Source organism: Oryctolagus cuniculus, chromosome X (assembly GCF_051225735.1).
Source record: "Oryctolagus cuniculus isolate XC-2025 breed Fujian yellow rabbit chromosome X, ASM5122573v1, whole genome shotgun sequence".
Taxonomy (NCBI): domain Eukaryota; kingdom Metazoa; phylum Chordata; class Mammalia; order Lagomorpha; family Leporidae; genus Oryctolagus; species Oryctolagus cuniculus.
In genome coordinates, this window is record NC_142888.1 from 33,109,382 (window position 1) to 33,124,324 (window position 14,943).

General features: G+C 45.2%; 2 protein-coding genes across 36 annotated transcripts in view; one reads left to right on the forward strand and one right to left on the reverse strand.

The window, feature by feature from the left end:
• The window catches only part of LOC100353466 (uncharacterized), a 45,376-nt gene extending 39,412 nt beyond the window's left edge, over positions 1-5,964 (reverse strand). For 3 of the 33 annotated variants that reach the window (XM_089324446.1, XM_089324440.1, XM_089324431.1), the window contains exons 1-3: positions 5,755-5,962; positions 5,352-5,391; positions 4,477-4,535 (exon numbers count right to left, since the gene is read on the reverse strand). Coding sequence is in view for 23 of the 33 variants with exons in the window: in XM_089324440.1 (XP_089180566.1) it covers positions 4,477-4,491 (15 nt within the window). In the remaining 10 variants the exon portion in view is untranslated. Of the gene's footprint in view, positions 1-82; positions 155-4,476; positions 4,536-5,351 lie in introns of all 33 variants that reach the window. The other 30 variants (XM_070067001.2, XM_008272563.5, XM_008272561.5 and 27 more) reach the window with 20 other exon arrangements.
• A 7-nt stretch (positions 5,965-5,971) lies between these two features.
• On the forward strand, positions 5,972-10,813 carry LOC100342234 (sperm acrosome-associated protein 5). 3 transcript variants are annotated; one of them, XM_089324454.1, is made up of 5 exons: positions 5,972-6,060; positions 7,652-7,738; positions 8,145-8,303; positions 10,439-10,517; positions 10,622-10,813. In XM_089324454.1, the coding sequence occupies exons 2-5, from the start codon at positions 7,684-7,686 to the stop codon at positions 10,719-10,721; spliced, it is 393 nt and encodes a 130-aa protein (XP_089180580.1). In that variant the 5' UTR covers positions 5,972-6,060; positions 7,652-7,683; the 3' UTR covers positions 10,722-10,813. The 3 variants fall into 3 exon arrangements, with proteins under 3 accessions (XP_089180580.1, XP_008270789.1, XP_002719937.1); XM_008272567.5 differs by having other exon boundaries at positions 6,007-6,422; XM_002719891.6 differs by lacking the exon at positions 5,972-6,060 and having other exon boundaries at positions 7,594-7,738.
• The last annotated feature ends 4,130 nt before the right edge of the window (positions 10,814-14,943 follow it).

A 14,943-nucleotide genomic window follows, 5' to 3' on the forward strand; every position in this document is an offset into this window, starting at 1 on the left:
TCTCTAATAATTTAATTTTTAATAAAAATAAAATAGGGGGTCAACTGAACTCATAGAAGTGAGAGATTAGAATGGTGATTACCAGAGGCTGGAGACGGCGGGGAGGGGGGGTGTTTGGAGAATGTGGGGATGTTGGTCAAAGGACATTAAGTTCCTGTAAGACAGGAGGAATGAATGATAAGTATTTGAGGTGATGGGTATGCGAATTAGCATGGCCTAACCACTCTAGATAGTACACATACAATATAGCATCACTTTGTAATACATAAATACATACAATTATGATTTGTCAATATTCATTTTAAAAAAAACAAGGGCAGTCATTTGACACAGCAGTAAAGAGGCCACTTGGGACATATTCTTTTTTACAACTGCATGTGAATCAACCCACATCCTATACTGCAGTGCCTGGGTTCGAGTCCCAGCTCTGCTTTTCTGACTTCAGGTTTCTACTAGTGCACACCCGGGGAAGCAGCAGATGATGGCTCAAGTACTTGGGCCCCTGCCATTCGCATGGAAGACCCAGATGGAGTTCCAGGCTCCTGGCTTCAGCTTGGCCCAGCCCCAGCTATTGCGGGTATTTGGGATGTGAACCAACAGATGAAAGATCTGTCTCTGCCATCTCTTGTCAGTCTGCCTTTCATATAAATAAATAAATAAATAAACAAACAAACAGGGTCCAAAAACAGACCCCACAAATATGGCCAACTGATTTTTTATGAAGTTACAAAAGCAGTTCAACAGAAGAAACATGGGCCTTTCAACAATTAGAACAATTAGAAATCTATATGCAAAATAACGAATCCTGACCTAATCCTTACACCTTATATAAAAATTAATGCAAAATGGGTCACAGATCTAAACGTAAAACTGGAAACTACAAAAATTACGGAATAAAAAAAACTGGCCGGCGCCACGGCTCACTAGGCTAATCCTCCGCCTTGCAGCAGCGGCACACCGGGTTCTAGTCCCGGTCGGGGCGCCGGATTCTGTCCTGGTTGCCCCTCTTCCAGGCCAGCTCTCTGCTGTGGCCAGGGAGTGCAGTGGAGGATGGCCCAGGTGCTTGGGCCCTGCACCCCATGGGAGACCAAGAGAAGCACCTGGCTCCTGGCTTCAGATCAGCGCAGCGCGCCGGCCGCAGCACACCGGTCATGGCGGCCATTGGAGGGTGAACCAACGGCAAAGGAAGACCTTTCTCTCTGTCTCTCTCTCACTGTCCACTCTGCCTGTCAAAAAATAAAAAAAAAATTTAAAAAAAATCTTCATGGCCTAGGGTGATGAGGCAGAGTTCTTAGACATGACACCAAAAGCACGAGTCCATAAAGTAAATGATTTATAAATAGGACATTTAAAAATTAAAAATTTTTGCTCTGATGTAAACAACACTGTTAAGAGAAAAAAGGACAGATAAAACATTTGGAGAAAATATTTACAAATCATGTATCCAAAAAGGACTTGTATTAAGAATATATGGGGGCCAGCGCTGTGGCGTAGCGGGTAAAGCCGCTGCCTGCAGTGCAGGCATCCCATACGTGTGCCAGTTTGAGTCCCGGCTGCTCCACTTCTGATCCAGCTCTCTGCTATGGCCTGGGAAAACAGTAGAAGATGGCCCAAGTCCTTGGGCCCCTGCACCACTGTGGGAGACCTGAAAGAAGCTCCTGGCTCCTGGCTTCGGATTCGCACAGCTCCGACTGTTGCAGCCAGTTGGGTAGTGAACCATCAGATGGAAGACCTCTCTCTCTCTGCCTCTCCTTCTCTGTCTGTGTAACTTTGACTTTCAAATCAATCAATCTTAAAAAAAAAAAAAAAAGAATATATAAAAGAAATCTCAAAACTCACTACAGGTTGAGTACCCCAATCTGAAAATTCAAAACCTGGATTTTTTTTCAACTCACAAATGCCACCACTCCACACAAGAAGTTTTGGATTTCAGAGTGTTTCAAATTTTGGATTTTCTGGGGCCTGCGTTGTGGTGCAGTAAGTTAACTTACCACCTGCAACACCAGCATCCCATGAGCACTGGTTCAAGTCCTAGCTACTCCACTTCTGATCCAGCTCCCTGCTAATGTGCGTGGAAAACCTGAAGAAGGCGGCCCAAGTGCTTGTGCCCCGGCCACCCATGTGGGAGACCGGAATGGAGTTCCAGGTTCCTGGTTTGGGCCTGACTCAGACCTGGCAATTGTGGTCATTTGGGGAGTGAACCAGAGATGGAAAATCCCTCTGTGTCTCTCCCTGTCACTCTGCCTTTCAAATAAATAAATTTATTTTAAAGATTTATTTTATTTGCTGTAAGCCAGAATTAGGGGAGGGGGGTATCGATCTTCCATCTGCTGGTTCACTCATTAAATGGCCGCAACGGCCATGCCAAAGCCAGGAGCTTCTTCCAAGTTTCCCACATGGATGCAGGGGTCCAAGCACTTGGGCCATTGTCTGCTGCTTTCCCAGGCACATTAGCAGGGAGCTGGATCAGAAGTAGAACAATCAGGACTCGAACCAGCACCCATATGGGATGCCCGTGCTGCAGATGGCAGCTTTACCTGCTGCGCCACGGTGCCACCCCAATCTTTTTGTTTTGTTTTTAAAAGAACCTGTTATCATATACAACTGGGTTTAATCTCCAGGGAACTGTGCAGAATGAAAAAAAAAAGAATCCAGAATCTAAAAGCTACATGCTGTATGAATCCATTGAGATTACTTTCTTTAAAATTTTTATTAATTTTTATTTCTTTGAATGGAGGAAAAGAAGAGAGGGAGAGGCAGAGATCTTCTATTTACTGGTTGACTTCCTGAATACCCATAATAGCCAGAGCTGGACTAGGCCAAAGTCAGGAGCACAGAACTCAATGTGGGTCTCCCACATGGATGGCAGGGACCCAACTACTTGAGCCGTCATCTGCTGCCTCCCAGAGTGCACAATAGCAGCAAGCTGGATGGAAAGTCGAGCTAGGATTTGAACACAGGCACAAGGATTTGGGATGTGGGTATCCCGAGCAGTGCCTTAACTGTCGCACCAAACACCCTCCCCGGATTAGTCTTGAAATGACAAAATTCCCAAAAAGGTGAACAGATTGGTAGTTTCTAGGAGTCTAGCAATGGGCAGGACAGAGCAAAGACAGTGAATGTGGCCATCAAAGGCCAACCTGAGAGATCCTTGGGATGATGCAACTAGTCTGTGCTTGGCCATCTCAATGCCAATACCCCAACTATGACACTCTTCTCTAGTTATGCAAGATGTTATCACTGGGGGGAACTGTGGAAAAAGGTATACAGAATCTCTGTGTATTATTCTTACAACTGCGTGTAAGTCAATCAACCCAAACAGAAAAGTTTGATTTTAAAAGAAACCCCACTTATATGACATTCTTGAAAAGACAAAGCTATGGCAACACAGGACAGACCTGTGGTTGCCTCGGACTACAGGTATGGGAGGATATGATTGCAAAACGGTACCATGAGGAGTTTTTAGGGTGGTAAAACTCCCCTGTAGATTAGTTACACTCTTCTACATGTGTTAATACTTATTAATGAACACAAGAACAAAATCAATTTTACTGTATGTAAATTTAATAAAACTTTTGAAGGGAAAGAAAAAAGATGGTAGGCTGTGGGTATCTGCAGAACTGTCTGTTGGCCAAAAGAGAACTGAAAGTCCAACTGAGAAAATTACGTAAAAGTGGAAAGTTTGATTGAAAAAATTATTTGGACGACAGGAGGGAGGGTCCCTAAGAGGTTTCATTCGCAAATTACATTTTAACATGACGTCTCCAGCTCACTGAGGAATGCGGTAGGATACACCTGCAGGAAACCAGGTATTGCATTTGTCACTAGACTATGGTTGAAAACAATCCCACCAGCCACCGGAAGACCCCACACACACAGCCTTGAAGTGCAATTCCAGGAAACCTTAACCTCCCCTGAGAATTTGCTGGACTCTCCCCTTATGAGTACACTAAGCCAAGGTGCTTGCTGCATTTCCCTTGGCTATCAGAAGGTTCACAGAGAAACCAGCAGCTCAACATTAATCAGACGGTCCCCGACTCACAACAGTCCAACCTAAAACTGTTAACCTTTGTGGCAGTGCAGAAGTAATATACATTCAGTAGAAACCATACTTTCACTTTTGAATGTGGTTCTTTTCCTGGGATACCAATATGCATTATGATCCTTTCTCGTGATGCTGGGCAAAGGGAAACCACCAGTGCTCTACAGTGCGCTGTGTTGCTAAGCTACAGCGTGCAGTAGGTTAGGTATATTCAATGCATTTTCAACTTCCAACATTTGCAACTTATGATGGGTTTATCTGGACACAGCCTGAATCCCTATTACATCTTAAGTCCTCCATGCATTCATATTCTAACTTAGCCTTGATTGCATTTTCCCTGACCCTAATCCTTCATTACAAATAATTTCCTCTTTCACATACTGATTCTTATGTATCTCATCACATCCACAGTAACAGACAGAAGACACACTTACCTGGGGTTTCGCCATTTCCTGCTCTTCTTGGGAAAAGTCAGAGATGCGTGAAGGCTGAGCTGAAACAAGTGGAGAAGAGTAGAACACATAAGTAGACCCCATTAGGCTTTCAGTGCCTAGAATCACCTGCCTAGAATCCCCCTCGCACCAGCTGGTCACGAGGCTGCTCTGTGAAAGTTTGGGCAACCACATGGTGTTAACAACCACCCGTGAATTCATTACTGTTTTTCCTCGTGTGCACATTGAAAACACAAGGATATACATGCTGTGTATATAGTGCTAACCCAGAAATTGTGCTTCTAGTGACTTCCTTTAATAACTTATCACGACGTATAATTTCTCTGTAAACACCTTCATTTCAGCACTGATTTCAATAATGCAAAAACTTAAACGATCCCGTATGATCCACAATGAGGGATTAATAAAGAAACTAAGCGATAAAATGTTATACAGCTCTTAAAGATGTTACATGAAACCACGCACTTATCCATGTACTTTTGTTGTCCATGTATTTCAACGAAAAGTTTAAAAATATTATAGAAAAATATTAAGCTGAATTAAACTTCTAAACAAAGGTCATAAAACCTCAAGAATCCATTTTAAAACGATATGCTAAATGTTTTAAAAGGCGTACCCCTATACACATTTTTTTAAAAGAGTCTAAGAATGGACATTTTAATCAGTTCCCTTCCATTTTCTGATTAATCTATAACTCCAGTGTTACTTATTAGACGCCAAAATAGGGAACATTAAAACTGTCGTCTCAATGAATGAGGCTATCCCCCTGCCGTCTACCAACAGGCACCGCCCACCCCTCCCGGCCCCAAACTCTGGGCGAGGCCCGTGGTCAGGTGCCTCTTCTTCCTTCTCCTCACCTCACTGGGGCCGTCTGGCCCAGGAGCGGATTGACTTCAGCTGGAACATTCACAGGACGCCCCTAATCAGGCTTCAGCCCGGGGAAGAGGGACAGAGGGGCAGAGGGAGAGGCGGGGCTCATCTAAAGAGGGGCCTCGGGGATGCGCGTGGACCCTTTGTGCAGGTCACGGGGATGGAAAATGTGTGAAAGTCAAAGCTCCATGAGTCCTACCCATTCCTGATTTGCGCCATAACTTTGTCCAGCAAAGGTCCCCAGACTCTCATGCACTAACCTCTCGGGCCCCTAATTGCTCAACCCTCAAACCCCCACATCAATGACCCTCACACACTCCCGTTCACCCAACCCACAAAACTCCCCATCACTCAGCCCACAGCCCCCAAGACTTGCCCTTTCAACCTCACTCTTTCTCGAGAACAGATTTTTCTGCTCGCTGCTGAGAAGACCGTTACAAGAACTGGCCCAGACAAGCACTTCCGCTTCTAAACCTATTCCAGCACCGCCGATAAAAATGCAGCGGCCGCCGGTTCTGCGCACGCTCAGTAGTGCCTTTGAGGCCGCGTCCGCCAATAGTCAACATGGGGCCGCAAAGGTGAGCGGGCCGTGGCGCAAGCGCAGAGCAAAGATATCCGCGCCAGTGACGTCACTGTTGGGAGCCGAAATGATGGTAACTTCTGTTTCTGCCGCTAGAGGGCGACTGTGCTAAGCAGGTATTCACTTTGCTCTCCAGAAACCAGCGTTTCTAAGACTTCCGACTTCCATTTCTCTTGGAATAGTGGAGCGGGGAGAGAAAAATGCCCAATGAAGGAAAAGAGTGTAGCAAGCGGCAATTTCGAGTCTTGAACTTGGAAAGCAGCAATGGGGTTGCAAGTGTAGTTGAATGAGAAGACGGGATGCATGGCAGAATTGCTGTGTGTGCAAAGACTAGGAGGTAGGGAAGGGCCAGGGCTCCATCCAGTGGCTAGGGCTGGGAATTTACCTTCTAACTTTTGAAGGACGTTAAGTCGGTTTGCAAACAAGAAGCTAAAGAATAAATAAACGACGAAGTGGAACACACACCGGCGGCAAGGAGGTGGGTGTTAAGTAGTGACTGCCATGTTGCTTTCTCTAGATGGGCAAAGATAAGACAATATCAATGTATTGGGTTGTAGAAGTGTGGGCGGGAGCCAGGTGATGTAGGGTCACCTCTGCCAGAAAGAGAGCTCATATTTCATTCTGGCCATATGGGAAGCCAGGAGAGGGATATTTTTAAAGAACTAATGTGAAGCAAACTAGAATTATATATTAATGTTAAAATACATGCATATTTAACTCATTTGTTTATTGTCTGTCTTGTCCCCATTAAAATATGACCTCTACAGGGATTTGATTAAGCACCTCCTGTGTGCCAGGTAGTATCTTAGATACTTAGGAATATAGCAAAGAAGAAAGCAGACCCAAACAAACATGATGGAGACATCCTGAGTTCAAACCCCTAACCTACCAGCTGTGCAATTTAGGGCACAACTAATCTTCTCTGTGCAAAGTTTCCTCACCTATAAGATAAGGATGATAGAGTCCACATGTCATTAAAACAGCCATAACAAGGGAGTAGATCATTGTAAAGGATTTAGAACAATGGCTGGCACATAGCAGGTGTTATGTAAGTGTTGATTGTGATTCTTACTAAAATTAGATGCTTGCATTATTTATAAATTTCCCAGTTTCAAGTATTCTGTTATAGCAGCACAAATGAACTAAGAAGATGAAAAATGGAAGTAATGAGGAGGCGAGGGTAAGGCCACAGTGCTCATATTTTGTAGAGCAGGAGGAAACAGAGGTGGTAGTATGCACAATGTAGTGGGCAGCACTGAGCACTCAGCATATAGGGGGAATGCAGGCAATGAGGGGCAGAGTCATTGGGAACAGATGTAACTGAGTGGTAGGGCATGATTACTATCTGTCCTTTACGCGTCCCTAGCCCCTCTGTCCCCATATCTCTTTGACACTTCTGGGTTTCTTCCTGTTTCTGTCTCCTTCCATCTATGTGTATATGTCTACATCTTTTTATTTCCTTGTGTATGTCTGTTGGTCTTTAACAGTGCTGACACTGGAAAGTTGTAAGGTGTCCAGACCTCTGTGTTCCAGAATCCATCACTTAAAATAGGGCTCATAGAGCCCAGAGTTCTAGAACGTCCCTAACTCTGAACACTGTAGGGTGAGTCTGGCCAAGGAGATAGTTAAGGAGGCTTGTGAGTATCATAATGCAGGCCTGGAGCTTTGTGGTGTTAACCTTGGCCACACTGATGATTTCTACTGTAGATGCCAAGATCTATGAACGCTGTGAGCTGGGAATGAAGCTGCAGAAAGCAGGCCTCGATGGCTACAGGGGCTACAGCATTGGAGACTGTGAGATTCCCATTACCCCAGGCCCTACCCACACCCCAAGCCACTGACTAGCCCCAGCCCCAGCCCCCCTACCTTGTCATTTATCCTCTCTGGGCCAGGGCATGGCCCTCTCAGGAACTCCCTATAGTGAGTGTTCTCACTCTAGTTAGCACCATTCTTGCCTTGACAATCATTACCTCCATCTCCACCAACACCATCACCATCATCTATAGCATCACTGCTAATACTATAATGAATACCATCACCATGCCCATCCCTAATACCTCGCCAGAATCACCAACATAAACACTACCACCAAACCACGATCATCACCCTCACAGCTCCCTCCCATCCTCATTCCCCTCATCCTAGCATCTCCTATTCCTAGACCCTAATCCTACCTCCTACCTCTCTTCTTCTTGCCCAGGGCTGTGCATGGCACACTATGAGAGTGGTTATGACACCTCTTTCGTGGACCACAATCCTGATGGTAGCAGTGAATATGGGATTTTCCAGCTGAATTCTGCCTGGTGGTGTAACAACGGCATCACACCCACCGAGAACCTCTGCCACATGGAATGTCGTGGTAAGGCAGCACTAGGGACACACTGAAAACTTGCTTGTCCCCATTCCTCCACATACAGAGAACAAGGTTATCTAAGCCATCATTTCCTTCCACAAGAGATAAAAAAATATTATGGGGAAAACAGGAAAGTTGTCTGGGCTGTTAGAGATACCATCCTGCACCCTTACCCAGATTACACTGGGAGGCTGTAAAGGACAGGAGATCTCAAAGGTCCCAGATCTCACACAGAATGGAAACTGCAGGTTTCTGGGACCCAAGGAACAGGAAACTCAGCTCCATGTGGAATAGAAGGAGAGATTGTCCCAATTTGGGGTGGAGTTTGTCCAAGCTATGAGGAAAGAAGTAGATGTCTGGCTGTAGGAACAGGAACAAACTACCTCATTGCAGAAGTGATAGAACATTCCAAACAATAGTGTGGTGTTGAAGACAAAACAGAGTATCAGTTGAAGTTGTTCAGGGATGTCCAAAATTGTAGAAGAGGTTGTCCAAGACAGGCCAAAATGGAGACTGGGGTTATTTGGGGTCAGCCCAAATGGAGGTTGGTGATACCTAAGTCCTGCCAGTGTGACAGAAGAGGTCCCCCAGGAATGGACAGAATGAAGGATGAGGTTGTCCAGGACTGGCCACCATAGAGGTTGAAGTTCTCTAAGACAGGATTACATAAATACTGGGTTCTTTTCAAGACTAGCTAAAGTGGTTAAACAAGCTAGTTAAGGTAGTTAAGTTTCGGCCGGCGCCGCGGCTCACTAGGCTAATCCTCCGCCTAGCGGCGCCGGCACACCGGGTTCTAGTCCCGGTCGGGGCGCCGGATTCTGTCCCGGTTGCCCCTCTTCCAGGCCAGCCCTCTGCTGTGGCCAGGGAGTGCAGTGGAGGATGGCCCAGGTGCTTGGGCCCTGCACCCCATGGGAGACCAGGAAAAGCACCTGGCTCCTGGCTCCTGCCATCGGATCAGCGCGGTGCGCCGGCCGCAGCGCGCCGGCCGCGGCGGCCATTGGAGGGTGAACCAACGGCAAAAGGAAGACCTTTCTCTCTGTCTCTCTCTCTCACTGTCCACTCTGCCTGTCAAAAAAAAAAAAAAAAGGTAGTTAAGTTTCAACATAGAAATGGAAGTAGGCCGGCGCCGTGGCTCACTAGGCTAATCCTCCGCCTAGCGGCGCCGGCACACCGGGTTCTAGTCCCGGTCGGGGCGCCGGTTCTGTCCCGGTGCCCCTCTTCCAGGCCAGCTCTCTGCTATGGCCTGGGAGTGCAGTGGAGGATGGCCCAAGTACTTGGGCCCTGCACCCCATGGGAGACCAGGAGAAGCACCTGGCTCCTGCCATCAGATCAGTGCGGTGCGCCGGCCACAGCGCGCTGGCCGCGGCGGCCATTGGAGGGTGAACCAACGGCAAAAGGAAGACCTTTCTCTCTGTCTCTCTCTCTCTCTCACTGTCCACTCTGCCTGTCAAAAAAAATGGAAGTAGTCCAGGATTAGCAAAAATGGAAGTTGAGGTCCTGAGCCAATCAACATGGAAATTGAGATTCTCCAGGACTTGTCATCAAGGTGGTTGAAATCATAAATAAATAGCAAAATGGCGATTAAAGATCAGCCTTGTCTGACCAACATGGCAGTTGGTGGTTGAGACTAAACAAGACTAGCCAACATGGAGATTGAGGTCATTAATTACCAGTCAAAAGAGAAGTTGAGTTTATCCAGGACAGCATTGTGTTTGAAGTTATCAGCACTGATCAACGTGGCAGTTAAGTAGCTTTCCAATCAGACAACATGGTGGATGAGGTGATGTCACACCAGCCAGCATTACAGTTGAGATCATTTGCAACCAGACATAATGACAGCTGCAGCAAGCCAAAACTGGCCAATGTAGAGCTTGAGATGGTCCCGGATCAGTCAATATGGTGGTTGAGGTCATTCAAAGTCAAAGGCAAACAAGACCAGTCAGCATGAGTTAACTTTGTACAGAATCAGCCAACACAGCAGTTGAGGTGATTCATAATCAGCTCACAAGACAGTCAAGGTTATCCACAATTGGCCAAAGTATAGTTGAGATTATTCAAGAAAACTCAAAACCACGGATCCTTCCTACACTGTCATCCTGTCCCCAGTGCACCAGATCACCATGCCCTTCTCTTCCCTTCAGATCTACTCAACCGCCACATTCTAGATGACATCTTGTGTGCCAAGCGAGTTGTATCCACACAGAACAGTATGAGTGCCTGGTAAGTTCATAAGGATGGCCTGGTCACCAGGCAGCCAGGGGTAGTCCTACTGCCACCCTGCCAACCTGTCCACTTCATCCTCCCTCTCTCCATTCATTTCCCAGGGATTCCTGGACCCAGCACTGTTCTGGCCATGATTTATCTGAATGGATCAAGGGGTGTGATGTGCATTTAAAGACTGACTCAAGGAAAATGCATCCATGACTCAAACTACCAGGAATAGAGATTCTCTTTTCCTTTCTCTTTATTCTTTTGTGGATTTAATAAAGAATGACATCTATAAACAAAATAAGAAATGGTCTGATGCATAACTCTTCATTTTTCCAAAGCCTAGACATACCCCAATAACTTCTTCCATATATTCAAAGCTTTAATTAAAAGATGCTGGACCACTTGATGAGGAGGAAGAGACGGGTGGGCAGTGATTAAGAACATGGGTTCAGGGCTGGCGCTGTGGCACAGTGGGTTAAAGCCCTGGCCTGAAGCGCCAGCATCCCATATGGGCACCGGTTCTAGTCCCAGCTGCTCCTCTTCCAATCCAGCTCTCTGCTATAGCCTGGGAAAGCAGTAAAAGATGGCCCAAGCCCTTGGGCCCCTGCACCTACGTGGGAGCCTGAAGAAGCTCCTGGCTCCTGGCTTCAGATCACCTCAGCTCTGGCTGTTGTGGCCATCTGGGGAGTGAACCAGCAGATGGAAGACCTCTTTCTCTGTGTTTCTACCTCTCTCTGTGACTCTGTCTTTGAAATAAATGAAATAAATCTTTAAAATAAAAGAACATGGGTTCTTCTTGGTTAGAATACCATCTCTACCACTTACTAATTGTGTTGTCTTGACAGAGGCACTTAATTTCTCCCGTGCCTTAGTTTCCACAACTGTAAAATGAGGATGATAATGATGGGAACTACTTCACAGGGTTATTGGGAGTATTAAATAAATTAATGTTTGTAAAACACATAAAGTGCTTGGTTCACAAAACAGTTACAGGTTTGGAGACAGAAGTGCAAGGTGGGGGAACAGGTGTGTGTACGAATTACCTTACCCTAAAAAGTATCACTCTCAGGGTAGCCATTTGGAGCAGTGGTGAAGATGACCCTTGAGATGCCTGCATCCCACATCAGAATGCCTGGATTCAAATCCTGGTTCCACTCCTAATCCCAGCTTTCTGCTAAAGCACTTCATGGAAGGCAACAGGTGATGGTTCAAGGATTTAGGTCTCTGGATTGAATTTCCAGTTCCTGGATCTTTGGATTGAATTTCCAGTTCCTGGATCTTTTGCCTAGCCCAGGCCTGGCTATTGGAGACATTTGTCTCTCTCTCTCTCTCTCTCTCTCTCTCTTCTTATTCACACATGCAGTTGCAACTTGGGATTTCTGTATGATTCAAAGTCCTCTCTTCTCCAAAGAAGTGATCATCACTGGTTTGATAACAGGATACCCTGTATTGAGAAATGATACACAATTTGGGCACCTCTTGGTGGACACAGGGCCTTAAAAATCAGGAAAGCTGGGATGGTGCTGTGGCATAGCGGGTAAAGCCACCGCCTGCAGTGCCGGCATCCCACATGGGCTCCAGTTGGAGTCCCAACTGTTTCACTTCCAATCCAGCTCTCTGCTATGGCCTGGGAAAGCAGTAGAAGATGGCCCAAATGCTTGGGTCTCTGCACCTGTGTGGGATACCTGGGAGAAGCTCCTGGCTCCTGGCTTCAGATGAGTGCAGCTCCGGCCATTGTGGCCATTTGGGAAGTGAACCAGCAGATGGAAGACCTCTCTCTCTCTCTCTCTCTCTTGCTCTCGCTCTCACTCCAGCTCTCTCTCTGCCTCTGCCTCTCTGTAACTCTGCCTTTCAAGTAAATAAATCTTTTTAAAAATTTGGAAGGTACATTTTAATGCAGGAAATTTCACACGGGGGCTGAAAATACATTTTTAAGGCTTTATTTATTTGTTTGAGAGGTAGAGTTACAGACAGTGAGAGTGAGAAACAGAGAGAAAGGTCTTCCAACCACTGATTCACTCCCCAAATGGCCACAATGGCCAGAGCTGAGTCCATTCAAAGCCGGGAGCCAGGAGTTTCTTCTGGGTCTCCCATGTGGGTACAGGGGCCAAGTGCTTGGGCCATCTTCTACTGCTTTCCCAGGCCATAGCAAAGAGCTGGATTGGAAGTGGAACAGCCAGGACTAGAACCAGCTCCCATATGTGATGCTGGTGCCACAGGTAGAGGATTAACCTACTGCACCATACCGCTAACCCTGAAAATACATTTTGATCAGTCTAAGAGGCATCAAAAATCTTTAATCCTGGGGTCAGCACTGTGGCGTGGTGGGTCAAGTCACCGCCTATACCGCTGGCATCCCGTGTAGGTGCCTGCTCCACTTCCAATCCAGCTCCCTGATGGTACACCTGGGAAGGTAGAAGAAGATGGACCAGGTCTTTGAGCCCCTGCATTCCCAAGTGAGACCTGCAGGAAGCTCCTGGTCCCGATTTCAGATTGGCGCAGTTCTAGCCATTGCAGGCATTTGGGGAGTAAACAGATGGAAGATATTCATGTCTCTCTCTCTCTCTCTCTCTCTCTCTCTCTCTCCCTCCCTCCCTCCCTCCCTCCCTTGCTTTCAAATGGGTAGATGAATATTTGGAAGAAGAAGAAAAAACTTTAATCCTGAAACCCAAAGTCAAAGAACTGAAGCACTTCAGGGATGGAAGGTTACTTCACTAGGTACACGGTGGGTTACTTAGGGTAGCCACCCTCACCCACACAGAGAAGATGGCCATAGTTCTCTATCATCACATATTTGTACAAAATGTTCTCAGTAGGGTCCAGTTAATTCCACTCTTTCTGGGTGAATACCAAAACCACATCCTCAAATGACCATCAAAACAACAATTCACAAAATAAATATTAAAAAAAGAAAAATATGAAAAGATGTTCAACCTCATTGGTCAATAAACACAAACAAATGAAATGAGATGTTATAACCTATCAAAAAGGCAAGGATTGAAACTATGACAAGAGCATTTGAAAGGGTATTTTTCTTCCTTATTGTGGGAGTGTCAACTTGTAGTAACTTTTCAAAAGGCAATTCAGCAATATCTATGTAAGTTCAAAATGTGCCCACTTTTTTTAGGTAGGGGGTGAAGGAAAGAAAATATTTAATTTGTCCACAGATGAGAAGGCAATCGACCTCAGGTTCTCAAGAACTATGGCTCTGCTGAATGAAAGTGTTTAGGGGTTGTTAAAGAGAAAACGTGCTCACTTTTTGAACTAGACATTCTAGAAATGCTCACCATGTCAGGAGTGATCACTGCCACAGTATAATAGACACTACGCATCAGTCCTTCAATATAGGTTATTAATAAATCACAGAACATGCATCTAAGAGAAAAATACGCAACTGTTAAAAATATCTCCATATCCTGGCACTGAGATATCTATCAACAGGTGTTCATTGAACAGAGACTACCCTAGCTACACGAATTATCAGATCTGTAGCACATATCACTTGCATATTCGCTCTGGAACTCAGGCTCCTCGTCTGTAAGGTGTGGATAATAACTGCTGACTTGCTAGGGTTATCGTGAGAATTAACGGTGATCATACATGAGAAGTGCTTAATAACATGCTAAGCTCAGCATAAGATCTCTGTATGTTGGCTTCTGATCTGCCACTGTTATATATCATTAGCATCATCATTTGTATTACCAGTAGTATTACCACTCCAGGTTAAGTATCCCTCATTCAAACTGCTTGGCACCAAAAATGTTTTATATTTCAGACTGTTTTGGACTTTGGAATATCTGCATATGCAAAATGAGATATCTTGGAAGTGGAAATCAAGTCTAAACACAAAACTCATTTATGTTTCATATTTACTTGAATTCTGAAGGTAAGCTTATATGATATATTTAGGGCACCTGCATTTTCACTGAGACCTGTTACCTAAGGTCAGAGGTAGAATTTTCCATGCGTGATGTCACATCAAAAACTTTTAGATTTTGGAGTATTTAAAATTTCAGATTTTTTGATTATGGCTGCTTATCAAGTACTCCCATCATCAATATTACTGTACACAGGGCAAAACAATTTTACATAATGGGAAAATTGTTGCAAAAGATTGATTTATGCCAACTATATGTTTATACCACGGTACTTCATGGAAAATATAATTAAAAGATAAGATTATCTTGGTACAAGAAAAATTTGAAATTCATGGATAATTTTTTCAAAATAGCATTTTCCAGGAACTTTCTGGAGAGCTTTCTTTTATACATGTAAATAGAGGTTAAAAAAAATAAGCAAGAGAAAGTGAGAGGTGTATAGACGGTAATTAACCAAATTCCCCACACAATTGGTCGCCTGGAATGAGTGATTACATGAGATTAGGAGATTGTGTTCCTTTTTAGATTGTATGTTCCTCGAGAGTTTCATGCCACTT

Coding starts and splice junctions, on each gene's coding strand:
- LOC100342234 (XM_002719891.6), top strand. CDS start 7,594: ATGCAGGCCTGGAGCTTTGTGGTGTTAACCTTGGCCACACTGATGATT. Junction 7,739..8,144: donor GGGCTACAGCATTGGAGACT/GTGAGATTCCCA, acceptor CTTCTTGCCCAG/GGCTGTGCATGGCACACTAT. Junction 10,518..10,621: donor CAGAACAGTATGAGTGCCTG/GTAAGTTCATAA, acceptor TTCATTTCCCAG/GGATTCCTGGACCCAGCACT.